Raw genomic sequence first — 21,065 nt, 5'->3', positions numbered from 1 at the left:
AAGAATAAAAGGTTAAAGATGATCAAATACAACTGGGAGCTTATATATGAGGTCAAAAAGAAGCAGACCCAGAAACCAAGATATATGGAGACTTATTTAGACAGAAACAAAAATAATGAAACCAGCAAGGCAATGTGGGGAAAGTTTCAGTATACTAATGTACTTATTATTTATTTTTTAAAACTTACATCCAAATTAGCATATAATGCAACAATGGTTTCAGGAGTAGATTCCTTGATGCCCCTTACCCATTGAGCCCATCCCCCATCCCACAGCCCCTCCAGCAACCCTCAGTTTGTTTTCCAGATTTAAGAGTCTCTTATGTTTTGTCCCCCTCCCTGTTTTTATATTATTTTTGCTTCCCTCTCCTTATGTTCATCTGTTTTGTCTCTTAAAGTCCTCATATGAGTGAAGTCATATGTTATTTGTCTTTCTCTGACTGACTAATTTCACTTAGCATAATACCTTCCAGTTCCATCCACGTAGTTGCAGATGGCAAGATTTCATTCTTTTTGATATACTCCATTGTATAGATATACCACACCTTCTTTATCCATTCATCCATCGATGGACATTTGGGCTCTTTCCATACTTTGGCTGTTGTTGATAGTGCTGCTATAAACATGGGGCTGCATGTGTCCCTTTGAAACAGCCCACCCGTATCCCGTGGATAAATGCCTAGTAGTGCCATTGCTGGGTCGTAGGGTAGTTCTATTTTTAGTTTTTTGAGGAACCTCCATCCTGTTTTCCAGAGTGGCTGCACCAGCTTGCGTTCCCATATTAATGTATTTCAATGACGCTCCTCAATAATAAGAGCTCAGTTGTTCGCTGGAGTAAATATTTGTTAAAGGCCAGATAGATATGGCTAAAGTCAGTTATGTACATATTGTCAAGAATATAAAAAACAATGAGCGATGGTTCTGGTAATCAATTAGGGTTGAACTTTCTAAAAGCTAGAATAAGACAATACACAGGTTAACTATAAGTTGCAGTAAAGTTATAGGTATTAGAGTCCATGTTTGTGGATAGGCCAATTTATTTACCACATGGAATGACTATAAGCAAGAAATGGCGCCTGAAATTAGTGTGGATTGAATGGGTATATGTATAGATGGTCCTTGTCCTCAAGTTGTAAAAATCCACACATCTTGAGAAAACTCATTAAGGAACAATAACAGCTGCGACATAATTGTAGACCAGTTTAGAGAAGGGAGATAATGAGCTCCAGTTCAGACACGTTGAGTTGAAACTTGAGAGTGCATGGACTTCCACGTGTCGAGATGGCAGTTAAATTTGAAGGCCTAGGAATCAGCAGGGATGATTGTGCTGGAATGTAAATTTGGGACTATGTCAGTGGAAAAGAAAAACCGTGTTCCTCTGTGTTGCTGAACATTTGGTGACACATAATATGAAATGACATTGCCTTGGGTAATTATAAAGCAGGCATTATAATAATTAGTAATAATGAGCTAATTTTTCCACATCTTATCTCTGCTGTTTACTCTTGAAATACTGTCTGAAACGTAACTGTAGAAAGACTTAATGTCTTGACCATAGTTTCTAAGAGATACACCATTTTGGATGTACATCCATTTTGCCATCCCTCCTCTGTGCTCCATTTCAGCCTTTTATTTGTCCTAAATTATTTATTGAAGTGAGAAATTTAGGGAGTAGTTTGTTTTTTAAGTTTATTTATATTGGGAGAGACAGAGGGAGATGGGTGGATTCCTGAGCAAGCTCCGTGCTGTCAGTGTGCAGCCTGATGCAGGGCCTGATCTCACCAACCATGAGGTTGTGACCTGAGCCAAGATCAAGAGTCCGATGCTTAACTGACTGAGCTACCCAGGTGCCCCAGGAGTAGATTCTTAGGTATTGGGTACAGAGTATGTACCCTAATTCTACTGTAATTTCTTACTTGTTTTTTTATGACTGAAAGAGAACCTTTATGAATAGGCTTTATTGACTTCTATAGTATTTGCCAATTCCAGATTGCCTTTATTATCCATTTCAAAAACAGAAAAAGGACACAGGGAGAAATTATATTTGTGTTAAATAATTACTAGGCGTAAATAGTCACTCTTGAAGGAATTTGCTTAACTCTGCCTGAGTTTACAATGTATTGTGATTGGATAAATGTGGCCTCTGGGTAGAGTGATCTTAAAACCTTTTTTTAAGAATCAAGTTTGGTAACGTTCATGGATTAAAAGTATGTAATTCTGTGAAGTGTGAAGTTGAAAGCTGCCCCCCTCCTTCCCACCGAGATTCTTTGATATTTATTCCTTATTCTACCTTGTGGCTTACCTTGCCAACAGTGGATTTTTTTTACTTTTCATCTCTTTACATTGTAAGAACTCAGTGGGCCCCTTTCATTCAGAAGCTCTTACCTTCAGTTTTATTTTGAAAGTATGTATTATGTTGGTGATTTTTCTCCCTTCTTCCCTTTTCTTTTTTCTTGGTGAGATGTCTGTCATTTAGTTTCTAGACCTCTTGGACTAGTCTTCTAATTTTTATAGTGTTCTTTACCATTTTCCATCTTTGTCTTTACTGCTCCCTGGAGGGAGAGTTTTTCAATTTTTATCTTCCAATCTCTTGATCAGGTTTTTCATTTTTACTATTATATTTTTAGTTTTTCAAGTTCTGCTCTATCTTTGGAATTATTTCAACAGTATCCTTGACCTGTTTCAGGGATACAGTGTGTTTTCTTAACTCTCTGCAGAAGTTAGCTTCTTTCCTAACTTTTTGGCCAGTGGCTGCTCTTCGGTTGTTTTCTAGTTGTTTGTTGGGCCGGTCAGACTCGCCGAGACGGGCCTTCCATCCCCTCCCCTGGCGCGGGCGGCACAGCTCAGCCTTCAGTGCGGAAGCGTCCCGCTAACTGCCCCTCAAAACTCAGTTCTGTAACGAGGAACATTTCGAGGTTTTTGCGGGGAATTGAGGAGTGCCGGCTCTTTGGGGAGAGGGGATGTGCAGGATCGGCTGCTCCTTCGCGAGAATTCCCTTGTCTTCCGGTTCTTAGCTCCACCTTCAGCCCTCCTACTATTGCTGCCATTTCCTCAGCTTTTTGTGGGGGAGAAGGAGGGTGGGTGGAAGGATCTAGGATTTGCTAAATCCCTGACTGCTTATCCATATGCTTTGTGGTTTCTAAATTGTTTCCTTTCCCATTTTCTTTTTCCTTACGACTTTTGTACATTTTAAACTCTACGGTATTCTAGAATTTTAGGAGGGAGTGAAAGTATATGCTTATAATAATTCCACCACCTTTATCTTTGTCTATAAATTTTTGTTCTTTCGGGTGTTTATTTATTTTTTCGAGTGTTTTTAAAACTGTAAGTAAAACTTTATTTTGAAGCCTACGTTAGGGTAGATGTAACTTTCTTTTGTTTTTCAGTTTTTAACTGGCACTTAAGTTGTTGAATTAATTAAGTATACATTTACCATGGTGTTTTTACACTTTAAAATTTTATTCCTTTGGTAAAGCACAATGCCACATTATACTTCAACTTTATTCTCTCTTCCTATCGTGCAAATGCTATCTCTTCCTTTTCAAATCCTTTGGCTTTTTGTCTTTTCGTGTAGAAAAGTTTCTGTGGTAAGTCACGATTTTAGTTTCTGTACTTAGGCCTTTCTAAATATTTTGGATTGTATATATATGTTCCTCAGTTATGCTTATATTAATATCTGTGTGCATTAGTGTCTTACATACGTGAACGCACACGCATGTACACTCACATTAGCTTTTAGTGTCTGTGTCTACTAATTACAACAGCTCTAGGTTGGTTTTGATTGTTGTTGTTGTTGTTTTTGTCATGGATGTTGTATTTTCCTGCTTCTTTCCATGTCTTTTAATTTGTGATTAGATGCTAGATGTAGTATGACTTTTACCTTTTTGGGTGGATATTTCCTATTCCTGTCAGTATTCTTGGGCTTTGCTCTGGGACACAGTTGAGTTAGTTGGAAACACTTTTCATCCTTTTAGGTCTTGCTTTTAAGATTTATTTGGACAGTCCTGGGACAGTGCTCAGACCAGCTTTAGTTACTTCCCACTACTGAGGCAAGCCCTTCTGTATACTTCACCCGGTGTCTGTGACTCGTGAAGTCTCTCAGTCTGGCTCATTGAGAACCCACCACTTTTACCTTGAACCCTACCCTTTGGCAGGTTCTTTCTCCAGCCGCCAGTATTTCCTCTCCCACACGTGCACCGATCAGTGTTCAGCCGAGCATTTGAGCAGACCTTATACACACCTCCAGGATTCTTTCAGTGCAGCCCTTCCTAGGACTCTTCTCTGTGACCTCTGGCTGTGTTGGCCTCCCTGGAATCTTCACGTAGTCTCCTCAACCCAGAGAGGCAGCCTGGCACCCTTCCCGGGGCTATAGTCTGGAAACTCCCAAGCCAGAGAGCTGGGGTAATCCTGGGGTTTACTTAATTGATTTGCCATTTCTCAGCCCCACTGGCTTTACTGCCTGTGACCTTCAGAGGCTTGAGAACTGTCATTTTTTGGGTTTTACCTGTTGTATTGGCTGTTTCAGCCAGGAGAGTGAATCTTGTCTGTGTTATTTTTATCTTGGTAGAAGTACTGTTTTATCTTGGAAACAGAGGTCCCTTGTTCGTGTGACTATTGACACACTTTTTTAGGTTCATCAGAAAATACAAGTAACTATCAAAAAATTAATAAACATAAAAAATTATAAATTTTGTTGAAAAAGTATTGTCAACATTTTTCAACATAAAAGTTAAGTCTTTTTCTTGCTACAGTAGAGTTACGTGTATGCGCATTTTATGTTCTTTGGCATGCAGAGAGCCCTGAGGTTCTCAATTTTTTCTCGTCGTTTCATGGTGTCTGTCCCCTAGGCAAAAAGAAATGCTTAATAGGTTATTTTTATTAAATAATTACTTCCAAACAATTAGTATTTATACCAGTACACACTGAAAAAAACTAAATTTTATTCATAAATTTAAATTTTAATTCACATCATTTATTAATGGGATCCCTAATTTTCTTGGGCACCAATCAGATTTGGCAAACATTAGGATGCATTTTCATACTAATGATATTAATAGAAAGTACAGGCAGAAACGTATACTTGACTGTTAGAATTTATTTCTGTCCTTACTGGTTAAGGTCCATATTTTTTCCCTAGCATGACCTTTGCAAACATGTAAGTAGAGAGCTTTTTTATGTTAGTTTTATTAATTTTTGCCAGCTTTTTTTCCCTTTGGTTGAAATCTCACAATTTAGTAAATAGAGACCTTTAAGAGGAAAGTACAACAGCGATATGTATTATCTGTTGTTCATGTAGGGTGGAGCCAGGTACATTTATATATACCATTTTTATATTTATTTTTAATTGGATACTGTTTTTGATGCTTTTACAAATTTTGAATTAAAATTTTGAAAAGTATTATCCCTGAAACTTAAAACAAGAAGGAATTCTGAAATTATTAGATCTTTGGTGAAAGGGAAACGTGGCCAACCCTACTTCTAAACCTCCCTGTAGCTCCACTATGTTTCCAACCTGGGTATCCCTCACTAAGTGATTTAAAGGCAGTCAGGGAAATAAAACATTGATGTTTTCTATGAAACTAGCAGTTGTGAGTTGATACAGATAGTGACCTTATGGTTGACTTGTTAAAGCAAGGCTGATGGAACTATAGTTACATGTATTCCTTATGATGATTATAAGTGAAAATGTTTCCATTTGTCTTACACAGTAATGTTTCTTTGCAAAATGCTGTCCTAATCTTGAAGTCAGCCAATGTTACTAACAGTAGTTGTAAAGAAATGGAAAGATCACTGAACTTGAGAATGAAAATGTTGATTCAGTTCCTAAATTGGCATGTTATTAGCTATGGGACCTTGATAACTGACTTGCTTAAGCTAACCTTGATGACTTATTTACCCATAAGTAAAAAACAGAAGAAATAATATGCTTTCCATGGTTACCTAAGGATGACTCCATAATCGGTTCTTAGTATGTAAGAGCCCTCGCAGGGGTTGTGACTCTGCCTTGCTTACTTTGTAGCCTCAGTTTGGCATCTGGTTCCATGCTTGGTACGTGTAGATGCTCCACAAATACTTGTTGAACTAACTGTCATTTGACCCAGTAGTTTCACGAAAACCCAGTCTTTTTGCAAGGAGAATAATTCAGAAGGTTTATAATGGCATCATAGCAAAATGATGCAAACATAGCTTAAATAATTGGCACCAGGTTAGTATTATGAAAGATACACTCTCTCTGAAAAGAAAAATTTGTAACCGTGTGCTTTGTAAATTTTTCAGGAGGAGCAGAATAGAGGCAAGCCTAATTGGGAGCATCTCAATGAAGACTTACATGTCTTGATCACTGTGGAAGATGCTCAGAACAGAGCAGAGATCAAACTGAAGAGAGCCGTTGAAGAAGTGAAGAAATTACTGGTACCTGCAGTAAGTAATAATTTTCAAATCTTAGATTTGGGCCCCAACCCCTTCTTCTGTTTAATTGCTTTCATTACTGTAGTGATGGTGTTAATAAAGAATAGGTTATTCATTTTTTAGAAATCTCATGTAACCTCGAAATATAAAAAATAATTTATAATTCACTCTAGTATAGTAAGCAAGCATAGACGTTGCTCAAATCCTTAAATGGGAAAGCCTGTTTATCTGGGGGGAAGGATTTGTTGTGAGGGGAGCAAACTCCATTAGTTGTGTACTTTTCAAAGGTATTATTACCTTTGCATCACTCTATTATCAGGTAAGAAAGTAGGTACATTATCAGTAGGGTGATGAATGATGAAAGGTTTTTGTTGTTTTTTTGTTTGGTTGGTTGCTTTTTTTTGAAGGGAGGAGCAGTTTCTCCTTGTAAACAAGTAATGAGTGCACAGAAAAGTCTGTACAACTAATACTTATGTGGGAAGACCTATGATAGCCTGTGGGTTCCAGGTACCCTCCTGCCATGTCATTGTCTCAAATGTTCCATAGTGAACATAATACGGTAACATTTTCTTTTAGGAAAAAAAAAAAAAAAAGAGCTAACTTTTGCTGATAGACCAGGCACCATTCTGAACACTTTTCACACTTCAGCTCATTTCATGTTTTTTTCTAAGTTACTAAAAACTGTTAAAGTTCATATTTAGTTAAGACACTGAAATTGATAACACACTGAAAGTAATTTTGGAGGGTGGCGTCTCTTAAAGAAAAGACCCCACCCATCTCTCCCTGCACAGTCCCCCTCCCTTTTCTCTTTTCCTCATTATTACACAACCCTTTTAGGAACTTCTCATTTAGAAATGATGATTGCACTCACTCCCGGGGTATTATCTTTTTCAGTGGAAAATGAAAAATAGATTGTTGGATTGCAGAGTCATTTTAAAAAATATTTTTTACATTGGTAAAAATGATAGAAATGTGAACCCTAGCTTGTTGTTGAAAAAACTAGGAGTACTGTTAGTATTCTGCCAAACAAAAGTTTATTGACATTTACATAAGTGAGTATGGCGTCTGTTGTTCTTCATTCCCCAGATAATTTGTTCTGTAAACAAACTTACAAGCCATGAACAATTTTCCATTTACTTGACAAAGTTAACCACTTGGAAGACAAGAATTTCAAGTAAATTTTATTCAGTAGGTCTTATAAGGGATATAAACAAACAGGTTAAATATAGACTAAAACCTGTAGTTACATACTATTAAACCATATAACCTTCCTCCTTTTCCTTAATAATTGTGCAGTTTTGAAAAGCTACATAGAACAGTGCTTTTTTTCTAAGTATACTGAACTGTTAGTCCCATGATCAGAAAAAGTTCACATTTTTATTGCTACATATAACTGAAAATATTCAGGTCACAAAACACACACAAATAAGTTCACCTAATACTGTGAATAGACCAGTTGTCAGATAATTTAAACTCTTACCTGTAATCATTCTGCAAGCTACTGTAGTTCTCAAAAGTTATTAACCTAGTGGGGGCCTGGGGAGCTGAGTTGGTTAAGCATCTGACTCTTGATTTTGGCCCAGGTCATAATCTCAAGGTTCATGAGATCAAGCCCTGCGTTAGGCTCTGCACTGACAGCTTGGAGCCTGCTTGTGATTCTCTCTCTCCCTCTCTCTCTCAAAATAAATAAATAAAACTTGGAAAAAAACCAAAACAGTTATTAACCTGGGAAAAAGCATCATGTTAGAACTGTGTTAGTAACCAGCATGTGTCTTTCAGAAAGTTAATAAATTTCTGTGTTTGTTTCCTCATTTACAAAATGAGAATTGGAATAAGTGACTTCTAAGACCATTTTGATTTTAAAGTTGTCTCTGAATATAGAAAGGTGGTAGTAGATAAAAAAAAATGATAGAAACTTTTTAAAAATTCAATTTATATTAAAGACATTTTTTTTTAATGTTTATTTTTGAGAGAGAGACAGACGTGAGCAGGGGAGGGACAGAGAAAGAGGGAGACACAGAGTCCAAAGCAGGCTCCAGGCTCTGAGCTGTCAGCACAGAGACTGACGCCGGCTCGAACTCACGAACTGTGAGATCATGACCTGAACTGAAGTTGGACACTTAACCCCCTGAGCCACCTAGGCACCCCTATACAATTTATATTTTAAAAGAAAAGAGTACTTTTGATGATCAGTCTATCTCCTGTGGAAGTACTTTTTAGGGTTGTTATTAATCACTACCTCTGAAATAATAAAACTTTCTTAGAATTACAAATGTTAGAATAAAAATACTTGAAGCTACAGGTTCTATAAAGTGATTTATTCTTGTAGTACGTTCCCATCCTATCCATTTCGTCAGATAATGCTTATTGTAACAAGGATGCTATGTCACGGAGTTTATTTTCAGTGAAAACGGAATAACGTTCATATTACACATTTCTGGTGATGGTGCTGTGATAAGCAAAGGCTTAAACAAAACAAGCTTTCCAGTCCTGAAGTGTCCAGTGATTTGGGTTTTTACTTATATAGGTTATTGGAGGCAAGATATATAGTATTTGAGAGCTGACTTCTGGATTTGAACCCCATCTTTGTGGCTTTTTACTGTCTCCTTTTCCTCTCATGTAGTTACTGTGCAATTAGAGAATACATGGAGAATGTTTCACGTAGTGCCTACCGCATAATGGTTGCTTACAAGTTTGCTGCAGCTTTTTAACACTGTCTAAATAATATTGTTTTGTAATTGTATAGGTTTATATACTATTTCTTCCAAGTGCTGAGTATAAAAGGAATGCATTATTTCAGGATTGAAAAATAAAAGTTCTTCTCAATTCATTATTGTTTTTAAGTGAACTGGTTTGACCCTTACTAAAAAAAAAGAAAAAAATTCACTGTAAGGCTCCATACAGAACCCTTTAGTTTATCATTGCTTAACTATTTTGAAAACAATATTTTCGGATTGAAAGTGGAGACCATTTTGATTTTTTTTTCCTATTTGCATAAAAGTTATAAAGGGAATAATACGGAGACTAGTAATTATTTTGAAATGCATTTTTACAGAAGAGAGTTATTGCCCTAACTCCATGGGATTTGACTGAGGGTTGTCAGAAACACTGCGTGAACGAGAACATGTTTCTTACAGCATTTACATTTTGCGGAACCTCAGATCGCCCCTCCGGTGAGCTGCCAGGGGATCTTTACAATTTATTCTTGTATTATGTGACAACTTTTTGAAACGTTTCTGTGGTTTTCATGTGTCAAAATTTATACTGAGAGTAGTGATCCTCAAAATTTGGTTCTGGTGACCATTTCAATCTCACATGCTTGCTTGTCCATTAAGACTAAATTTTCAGTATTCTTCTGTGGTTTGGCGTTTCTAGCTGTTTACCAAGTGTCCAGAACAACACCAAATCCAGTCATGTTTATTTCCTGCATCCCTCGGATGTGCTCACTTCCTTTGGCCCGCATTTTCTTTATCCTTACTTTGAGCCAGGGTTGCTCAGAGCCCCACAGCCAGCATCCATACTTGTTGCTTTGTGACATTGCACTCTATTCAGTCACCTCTCCTTGCTTAAGAAAGCCTTTTGCTGGTTCCTCTCACTCCGTGAGGAGAACGCAGAATTTTTACGGTTTTGTTTGTGATTTGCCATACCTTATTTTTCCAGCTTCATTTTTCACTCTGCCCCAAACCTAAAGTACACATACATGCGCACACATTCCACACTAGACCCCCGCAGATTGAATCACTGTGTGTTTCTTTGATGTCGTGAAACTTCAGTCTTCTCCTTTCTGGGCCTTTGAGTTCGTTCAATAAATGTTCACACGTGCATTTGCTGTGTCAGCTGTTGAGGATACAAAGAGAGTAAATAAAGCTGACTGGCACGGTGCCTGCCATCTTGAAACTTACCTTCTGTTCCTGGGGAGGTTGCAGCTTAGATTAACTGACCATAAGCAAAACCAGATATAAACTGTTAGGTTGTGCTAAGATGCGAAGCAAAATCAGGCAGGGTAAGGAGAATGGAGAACGGTGGATTAAGGAGATACAATCTTACAAGGGATGATTAGAGAATGCCTCTCAGAAAGTGACATTTGGAAAAACCACCTAATTGAAATGTAGTGCCATCATTTGGATATCCAAGGGGTTCCTAAGCAAAGACAACAGAAAGTGTGATGGTCCAGAGACATTTTTGGGGTCTGTCAAAGGGGGTGCAGCTCAGTGAGCAGGTGGGAGGGTGGTGGAAGGTGAAGTCAGTGGGGAAGGGTGAGAAGGCAGGTTACACACAGGGTGAGAAGGCAGGTTAGATTTTAGTCTGACTTGAGAAGCCGTTGGAGGAATTTGAGGAGAGGAATAATACGGTTTAATTACATTTTAAAGGATTATTTTGAATAGAGAATAGACAGATTGAGAGTGACGGAGAAAGCAGCGATGCTGATGCACGAGTACTTGTAGTTTGTGAGTGAGCTGAAAGTAATGGGGACTAGTGTTTGAAAGTGCTGATTCTGGATTTATGTTCAAGGTAAATCTGACAGGAACGTTGGTGGGTTGGTTGTTGTGTATACGTGAAGACGTCAGGGTTTTCACGCGGAGCAATTGGATGCGTCTCCTATTTGCACAGTTAGAGGAGCAGGTTTGAGAGGCAGGAAGAGCAGGTGGGTTTGGAAGCGTGAACGTTGAGATGCTAAGTGTTAAATAGGTGTTTGTTGATAACAGTCAGGTTGGGTAAGATGGGACTAGACTATGTCAACATTGAAGTTGTCATTATATCAGAAGCTTTTAGAGCCACGAGGCTACAATGGTATCATGGAAGAATTGGATAAAGGTGAAGAAGAGTTGAGGACAGAGCCCTGGGTACTTCGCCAACTAGAGAGCAGAAAGAAGAAGGGGGTCCAGCAAAGGAGACCTGGGAGAGGAGCCACTGAGGCCGAAGGAAAACCAGGAATGTGGAGTCTTGAAAGGCAAGTGAAGGAGTTTGTTGCTGAAGATTATTCAGTTTGGTAGTGGTCATCAGTGATACAGCCAGTTGATTTTTTTCTTTTTTTTCCTTTTTGGATGATGAGTGTAAAAGCTTATTTGGCTCTGGTTCAAGAAGGTATGGGGCAAGAGGAAAAGGAGCTGGAATTTTTTTCCCTGAGATTTTATTATTTAGGTAAATGATCCTTTCAGTACTCTTGGCCTTTTACTTCTTTTATTGGTTCATTGGTGTTGTTCTTTTTCTCCATCCCTCATCACCCTCTCACCCCGTGGGGGGCCCTTGGATCTTTTGAGAGCACCTCCCTGAACATACAACAGCAGAATGACCATTCCCTTCTCTTCATTGAAAAGATGCTGCATAAACTTAGCAAGCAGGATAATTAACTTGCACATAGATACTTGTAGGATAAGTCTGTTGGAATAGAATTACTCGGTTAAAGGGTATGTGCATTTAAAATTCTAATACTTTGTTCATATTAGAGTTTTCAAGTTGCCTTCCAGACAGTTTATACCAGTTTACAGTCCTGCCAGTGTTGTATGAAAAAGACTGCTTACCAGTACTGTCTCAAACCCTGGGTATTAACCAAAGTCTTAAATTTTTGCTTTCCTAGTAGTTTACAAAATAATTATAATCTCTTTAAATTACAAAAATGTGAATAAAATAATTCTCATGGTTCTTAAAAATATTTGGATTTTTAGATTTTTATATTAAGCAGTGGTGTGATATTATAGACATTTTTGTAACAGAACACTGTATTCTTACCTTTATGTTCATATCTTGACCAGGTACACAGCCCCTAGTTTCATATTGTTTCTATGGGGAATGATTCAGTTCACATGTCATTTACAGAATACATTTTATAGTTAATGTGTGGGATTGTCTGTGTTATTTCAGTATAAATGTTTCTTAACTATGTAGAACAAGTTCATGTTTGGAAGGAAGTAGATGTAGAAAGAGTTGCATGAATAGTCACGGGGTTTTTGCCCATCTTGTTTAATGTCACAAAAGGTCTAGTCTTGGCTTAAGGGACCTGGGTGAGTAGGAGAGAGTAGAGAGCAGAGATTTTTTTGCTCTATCTGAAATTTCATAATTAAAATAATAATCAAAAGTAATAATTTAATTGCATCTGCTATTTTTAAGATTTAATAAATCTGGGTAAAGGTTGTACCTATACTCCCGTGTGACTAATATTTCTAATTTTGATGATTTTACTGTGTCCACATCAATTCACGTAACACTATACACAACTAAATGTTTAGTAAATCAGTTCAAACCCTTTAAATTCAGATTGGGTTTCAAAACAACCTTATGAAGTAGGTTTTTCTCCCCCATTTTTCCAGCAAGCATATGGACATAGAGAAACCTTAGAGCACTTGGCAATTCTTTTTTTCAGGAAAAATATCGTTCAGTATTCTTACTTCATTGCAGACGTAAGGGTTTGAGATGATTCACACTTCACTCATTACTAGAGTCTGAAGGCATTTTACCTAGAGAACTTATTAACTTTGGAAATAATACCATTTTATTTCAGATGTTTCTTTGACTTTAGTGATCAGTTAATCACAAAACTGTGCATAACTGGGGAAGAATAATTTCTCTAGTTATATATAATGTTTTTATCTGACAAGTCTAAATCTGTTACTACCAAATATCTGCTTAAATATATCCTTTTTATCCTAAGTACAGTTTGGTGGTTTGAATCTCACTTCCATAAGCCCAAACTGTACACGTTCAGATTCCTGAGGCCTTCAGTACACTATCATAATTACAGTGTGATCTTCTGTGAAAATGTAAATTATACTCACTGATAAATAAGGACTATAGAACAATGTCCTGATTTTGCTAATCTTTGGGGACTTAGGGGCAGAAACCAACTACTGATATAAATCTACCTTCAAAGGGTTTGTGGAGCACCGCATGTATTCCTGCCACGCAGTTGAAGTAATCTCTCTTCCCACTGTTGGTCTTATTCCATTTGATTAATTCTCCTGTAAGTTTGTAAGAGCGATTTAAAAAATATATGTGAATCGTATTAAAGTCATGATTGCTGTTTCACTTCAAATACAATTCAGGTTCTGTATTGGCCTCTGCAAGTAGGGCATCAAGTTAGTGACCTGGTATGAGGCTGTTGTGTGGTGAGGAAGTGACTCATTGATTGTAAACAGTTAGGTAGTTGTGAAAAACGTGTAAAGTTAGAGAAGGAAAATGTCAATGAAATCATTTGAAGATTTTGGATAGCTCCGTGTAACTGTAACGTTTAATTTCCACATGTAGTTTATTTTCTTTCCATGTTATTTTCTCAATGGGAGGAAGAATTTTGAAGTACAAGGATGAAAGTTAGAAGGAAATGAGCAAATTAAAATCACTTTTTCTAAAATGATTATGAGGAATCCTCAAACTGACCAGTAGATTTTACTAAGTATGTAGGTGGAACAGTAAGCAAAGGTTTTCTAGGAAGAAACAGTGCATTGTGACAAGATTTGATACAATAAAAAACACTTCCTATTTTGAGTGCACCCTATAACGAAATTAGTGTTACGTGGAATTATTTAGGGATTTGTGATTTCCGGTTTTATATAACTGCTTTGTTGTACAAGTTAATTGAGTAGGAAAAGACGGTAGTTTTCATGATTCATATGGAAATGTACATTATGGATTATTTATTAAGTTTTGCTCAATATTTAAGACAGGGTATGTTGATCATTTTTGTTTGGTAGTAGGTCTTATTGCAAAGTAGTACCATTCCTTGCTTTTCTAAACATTTTTATTTCTTTATTTAAAATTCTGTGATATAGTTACTAATTTAATACAGCCCCCAGGATGAACTATTATTTTATAGTTAGATGAATGAAATTTTAAGTAGATTATTTAGTTCTTATATATGTAAATCTTAGGCTTTTAAACAAATATTTTCAATTTATTATCATTGGGAAGCTTTCTTCAGGTGACATTTAAATGCTTTTGTTGTTATATACATCACAATTCTCACACTTTGTCTGTGATCCCTTCAAAATAAACTGGGCTGTTGAATTTCGTGGATCAATTTCATCTTACAGCCTTAGCTTAGAATTCACCTAATATGCTTACAAGTGTACAGAATTCCTTTAACTGGAAAAAAATTCTTATTTTTATATATTATTTTTCAAATCACTTTATATGTGTGTGTGTGTAAATATATATATATGTAAATATATATATATTTGATCCTTAGAGAAAGCTTGTGTATTAAATTACTCATTTATCAATTCTGTTATTGGATGTTTTCATTTCCTTTATTCTTGCTACAGGGAAATTGTAGTATGCTATAAATTTCCAGTTCATTTTGCCTTTTATAGCACAGTAAACCTGTTTGTAAGTAATTTGGTTTTGATGTGTTCACGTACATATTAGGACATTTGATCAGTTAATTGTCTACTATTTTAAGGACTTAAGCTTTTAGTCTAGGATGGGTGAAACCATTAGAAAGCTTTGAGGAGAAAGGAATGGCATGATCTGACTAATATTCTTTAAGGATTACTTGGCTTGCTCTTATTTAAAACAGATACAGAGTTCAAGAGTGCAAGAAAGGACGTTCTCGTAAGAGTCTTCAAATTATGGCCCTTGGGCCAAATCCTTCCTCCCACCTGTGTTTGAATAACCCATGAGCTAAGAATGCTGTTTGTGTTTTTTAATGGTTGGGGAAAAATCAAAAGAAGAATACCTCATGAATTGTGAAAATTGTATGAAGTTCAAATTTCATTACCTGTTAAAAAGTTTTTTTGAGACACAGCCATGCTAATTCATTAACATATTGTCTGTGGCTGCTTTTGTGCTTCACAAGTAACTTGAGTAACTGCAACAGAGACCACCTGCCCAGGAAAGGCATTTGCTGTCTGGCTCATTACAGGAAAAGTTTGCCAATTGATGGACTGTTGGATTAGTCCGCATGAATGATGACGATGGGTTGGGCCAAGATAGCTGTAGAAGTGAGGCATGGTCTGATTCTGAGCATATTTTTTAAGTGAAGTTGGCAAGTTTTGCTGATGGATTGTCTATGGGATGTTAGAAAGCAAGGAGTCAGAGATGACACCAAGGATTTTAGACCGAACACCTGTAAGGACATAATTGCTATTACCTTGATAAAGAAGACTTTAGTAGGAACAGACTTTGAAGAGATTGTCAGGAACTCAGTTTTGGACGTAGTACGTTTGAGATATTGGTTGGTTACCCAAGTATAGCTATTCTAGTATCCTTTTCAGATTAACAAATACTTATTCCAGGTTGACTGTGTTTCAGGGCACTGGGGGTCCAGAAAATTATTTAAAGCAAGATCCTTAATATTTAGGGCAGTGACCTTTCTCTAACTGTATTCCATGAGACACTTTTTCATGAGTGTTCCAGGTAAAGGAAACCTTTACTATGCTAGTAATTATTATGGGGCCCTGGTAGGAACCATTTCTGAATTTAATTGACCATCAAATCTTTTTTCTGGGAGTGCATTCACAGCTAGTGTTGTAGAGATCTGTGTTTAAGAAATAATATGGCAACTAATGGGTCTGATTTAAGTACAGTTGAGCTGTTTCTCAATACTGAAGAATAGACATTTTGAAGAAAGAAGGAAAGAAACCGTGCTTAAGGGTTTTTTCCATTTCTTTTTTTTTCCCATTTCTTATTACACAAAATAAATCACCTTCGTTTTAAGTGTACATTTTGACAACTTGTATATGCTACCACAGTCGAAATTTCCTTCACGTCTTTGCCGTCAATTAACCACCTCCCCCCACTGCTTCCAGGCAACTACTGGGGTTAGTCCCTCCCCCTTTTTAATGGTCACTAAATTTTATGTATTGACATACGATTGACTAATTATGTATATTTAGGTTGTACAATGTGATTTTTTTTAAGGTGTACATGATGGTTTGATCTACCATATGTTGTGAAATGGTTTTCACAAGAATTAACACATCTGTCACCTCACCTAGTTATTTGTGTGTGTGTGTGTGGTAAGAACACTTAAGATCTACTCTCAGCAGATTTCAGAGGTACAGTGAGGTGTAATCACCATGCCGTATATAAGTTCTGTAGAACTTACTCATCTTATAGCTGAAAGTTTGTTCCCTTTGATGAATGTCTCTCCATTTCTCCTACCCCTAGCTCTTGGCAACCACTGTTCTACTCTTGGGTTGTATGAGTTCAACTCTTTTGGATTCAGTGTTACCTTTTGTAGATTTCATAAATGAAACTTTTTTCTGTGCCTTTTTTCACATAGCGTGATGTGAAAGCTTTTTGAAGTTCATCCATGGCTGCTGCGTGTATCAGTGGGCTCTTCCTTTTTGTTGACAGTATTTCATTGAATAGATAAACCAGCTTATCCTTTCACCTGTTGTAATTTTAATTTTTATTTCTCTTAAGACAGATGATCTCAAGCATCATTCCATGTGCATCTTGACAATTCATATATCTTCTTTGAAGAGGTGTCTGTTTCAGTCTTTTTATCAATTTGTCTTTTTTGTTGTTGTTTCTGTTCTAACAATTCTTTATATATTTTGGGAGTAAATTCTTTATCAGTCATTCTAATCTGTGGCGTGTTCCCCCTGCGCCCCTAGATTTTGTGGGAAGGCTTTTATTTACAAATTCAGTTTTATTCGTAAATATGAAACTTGTCAGATTTTTTCTTTCTTGTTTTTGTATTTTGCAAGGAATTTTATTGTCCTCATCTGAGTTGTTAATGTCTTTGTCATGAAATTTTTCATAATATTCCCTTTTTATCTTTTTAAAGTCTATAGGATCTGTGGTAGTGTTCTTTCTTTTATTCATGATGTTAAGCAATTTGTGACTTCTTTCTACTTCTCTACATCGTCTAGCTCTAGAGCTTTATTAATTTTATTTATCTTTTCTAAGGACCAACTTTTGGGTTTATTGGCTTTTCTCTGTTCTACTTTGTACTGTCTTTTAAAGATACAAATTTCTCTCTATAATGCTTTAGCTGCTTCCACAAAATAATGTTACATTGTATTTTCGTTACATTCAGTTCAAAATATTTTTAAATTTCCTTTATAATTTCTAATTTGACCTATGGGTTATTTTCAGATGTTTCCAAGTTTTTGGTACTTTTTTTTATTGGTCTCACTGATTTCTAGTTTAAGTTTTTCTTCTTAGAGAATGTATTCCATAAGATTGCAGTCTTTCTGAATCTAATTAGGACTTTTTATAGTCCAGCATATGGCCTGTTTTGATGAATATCCCACATATTGTTAAAAACATGTATATTTTGCAGGAGTTTGGTATGTGTTCTGTAAATGTTGTTTAGAGGAAGGTGATTGAAAATGTTTAGATTTTCTCCTATTCTTACCCATTTTTCCCCACTTTTGTGAATTACTGAAAATCTTCAATCAGTCATTGTGAAAATACGCATAATATTTCTCCTTGAAAACAATGAAATAACAAACTAATTCAGTATATATGCACATGTGTACCTGTGTACGTATGTATATGTGTATGTATGGCTCACACAACCTATGTGAACAAGGTTTGTCATCTTTAAAAGATTTCATTCTACGTTTTGTATAATGGCAACTTCCCCCTTGCCTTAACTTTGAAGTCTTTGTGTTTTTTGCCCCAAATGTCAGCTATTTCATGTAGCATATTTTCTAGCGAGATAGTACCAAGCAGTATTTAGGTGGCAGTCGTGTTTTAGAAGATTTTAGTTAACTGAATTTACAAGAAGACATCACAGTTGACTGGATACTTAGGGGAAGAAGACTTCATGTAGGTAGGTGAGGCTTGAGCTGGAACTTTCAGACACAGGACTCCTAGAGACAGAATCAGTATATTTGTATGCCAGGTCATTAAAGGTGGTGACAAATGCGGGAGCGTTGCACACATCATGCATGGTCAGGGACTGTCACTTAAACTTGGAACCTTTATTCTCTTATTTGTAAAATTGGACTGTCCCCGCTTATTTGCCTTGGATGGACTTTAGAAAGGTAAAAAGTATGATTTTAGCTACATGAAAGTTTAAGACATTTGTTCCTCTTTCTTCCTCTTGGGTTGTTTTGTTTTGTTTTGTTTTGTTTTATGTTATATGGACTGGTTACCTCTACATCATGGCTGTGTCAATTACAAGCTTAACTTCTGCTCTCAAGAGGCACCATACGAAAAGAAAGTGATTCTGTTCCCTGCCTATAAAATGTACTGTCATTGCTGGTCCACAGTCTTATATTACAGGCTTTGGGTCACAGTGGCATAAGAAGATGATGAAACCATCTATTAATGTTACCAAAAAGTGACATCATAAATGTATAAAAGTCTCTGTTTTTTCTCTCCCCCTCTCACTATAGGAATACATCTGTTATCTCAGCCAACAGATACCATCCCTCTTTCAATTAATTCTCATTCCAGTTAGTTGGGAAATAATAAATAATACCATTTCTCTTATCATTAGCTAAGACTTTGTATGGATACATATCCTGTGATGTTCCCTAGTCTTCTTCACTGACGGGACCTAAAAAACACAAGAATAGTGGCAGTTGGGGGGATATTGTGCTGGACTTAATGTTATGAAGACTGAGAAAGTAGAGGTGAGTGAGGAACATAGTGATCCTTTTCTCACCTGAATTTTCCTGCCCTTCCAGTAGGAACAGGTAAAGACTTCTGTCGAAGAAGTCAAACACTGAACTGGAAAGACTAAACGAAATGAGCAGCACTAAGCTTTCCTAGAGAAATGAAGTCCCTTCAGGCAGCTGCAGTTTCCGTCGCCTCACGTGAAGACGGTGTGACGCACACGGTGCCCCTGGTCCCAGACAAGGCACAGTCTTCCTTCCGCGTTTTAGCCCTGTGCTGGGGGTGGTTGTGTCTGGTTTTTGTTCTCTTACTTTTTAAGTTTGCTTGTAGGTATTTGAGAATTTGAACATTAGTCAGTTGTAGAGATACAGCTTGTTTACTCTTTTACGAAGGCAGTCATATGCATAGAGCTCAATAATGTTAAACTAAATAACTGATCTACTAGATTATAGATTCTGCCGAATTTCCAGATGGGGATTTTGAAATTTAAAGTTGCTTCAGTTGTTTCAAGGACTACTAGGAAATTGAAAAAAAAAAAAAATTATCGAAAGTAGTTTTAATACAGTTTTTAAAAAAGCTACAGATGTTCTCAAAATTTGGGAGAGTGGTAGAAAGAAAGGATCCATCACAAAATACAGTTTTTTTTAAAGTTTGCTTTTCATGTTGCCTGAAGATTCTCTCCTTTCTAATGCTGTTAACTAATAGTTAAGTGTGTATTGATTATAACCTGAAAATAGATGAAAAGAGTTAAAGAATAAGATAGGAAGAATGATAATCCCTCTAGAGATGGAGTCTTACCTTGGAGTTAAAGGTTTTTAACTGGATTGTTGACGAACGGATAGTACTGCATTTAGTTCTTGATCATAGTATCAGTCATTCAAATCTATGGTACTATTCTCCTCCTTTTCATTTTATTGGGAAAGAAGGTAAGGTATTAAAAGATACATTTAAAGACATCTAGCTGTGATGCACTTGCCCCTTGATAGAGCTGTAATATGAGAGAGCATCCCTCTCATGTAAAGAAAGGTGTTGCTACTGTTTTCTGCCATGAACAACCATTTTAATCTGAATGGAAAATCTGTCTAGGGACCCAGAGTACAGTAATTAGCAGTCTCTTCAGAGTGTCAGAGCAGAATTACTATTGTAATGGTTTAGCTGCAGGATAAAAGGATTGAATTTGGGTCTGCTTGTCTGCCAAACTAAAATGAGTTGCCATGGGAATTTTCAAATGTGAGAGGCGTTTACTTAAAGCAATTTGGCAGGTTTGAATAAACTCATAAATTACAGGTTTGAAAGGAGCCGGTCCTTGCTGCCTCTCATATAGGCAGGATGTATAGAAGGCTGAGAGCTTCTTCAGTTCTTAATGAGAATGAGTTGATCCGTGCTGTCATGCAGACGATCCACTTATTAAGGCTTGTCTCTTCAGTAAATAAAGTACAGTAAGCACATTTAAGGAAAGGTATTTCGTTCCAGATCTCTTGAGGAAAAAGAAAGTGACAACTCTAGACATAAATTTCCCTTCCTAAATTAAATGTATTTTTAAATAATGCTCTTAAAATGATGGTTTTGTTTTAATGAACGTTGACCTGGTATTAACTTTAATTTTGCTCAGTGCATGTAATAAACATATATCTTTACACTTGTCATATCTGTCTCACAAGGAAGATGAACATTTAAAGCTTTTTTTGGAAAACAAATAAGGTATTCAAACTTAACAAGCTGGATTATTCAATTTGCATGGAAATACTTTCAGAGAGACCTTCAGCTCTCTTCTCTCTCTCAAAAACGGAGTTTTAGTATAATTACTTTTTAGTGAGAAAATGCTCCCTTAAATGCCTAAGGTGATGAACATCACTTATGCTTGTATATAACCTTACTTGTCCTCAAGATATCAGTAATGATAATAGTTCTTGCATTGGTGGTTTATATCTGGCCTCCAGAAAAACAAACAGTGAAATTTAAGTGTTTAAAATTTTGAAACTAAAATATTCTCACGCAGTAAGTCAGGTCTTTGTGGAAGTCAGTTAACATTTTCAAGCCCCTTTGCTTTCATAAGGAAGGTAACGATTTGGTTGTTGCTATCTTAGTGGTCTGAAAATATTGATGCATCTTGTAAAAAAGTTTCACAAGGAGATACAGGTATGCAGG

At 36.5% G+C, this 21,065-nt stretch overlaps 1 protein-coding gene across 6 annotated transcripts in view; it reads left to right on the top strand.

The window, feature by feature from the left end:
- QKI (QKI, KH domain containing RNA binding) overlaps positions 1 to 21,065 on the top strand; it is a 154,755-nt gene that overhangs the window by 106,290 nt on the left and 27,400 nt on the right. For all 6 annotated transcript variants that reach the window (XR_002070862.2, XM_019412742.2, XM_019412741.2 and 3 more), the window contains exon 4: positions 6,276 to 6,419. Coding sequence is in view for 5 of the 6 variants with exons in the window: in XM_019412742.2 (XP_019268287.1) it covers positions 6,276 to 6,419 (144 nt within the window). In the remaining variant the exon portion in view is untranslated. The remainder of the gene's footprint in view (positions 1 to 6,275; positions 6,420 to 21,065) is intronic.

The sequence above is a fragment of the Panthera pardus genome, unplaced genomic scaffold (genome assembly GCF_024362965.1).
Source record: "Panthera pardus isolate Hobbes unplaced genomic scaffold, ASM2436296v1 HiC_scaffold_17, whole genome shotgun sequence".
Classification (NCBI taxonomy): Eukaryota; Metazoa; Chordata; class Mammalia; order Carnivora; family Felidae; genus Panthera; species Panthera pardus.
The sequence above is the reverse complement of the archived record's forward strand: the minus strand, read 5'-3'. Positions and strand labels throughout refer to the sequence as shown.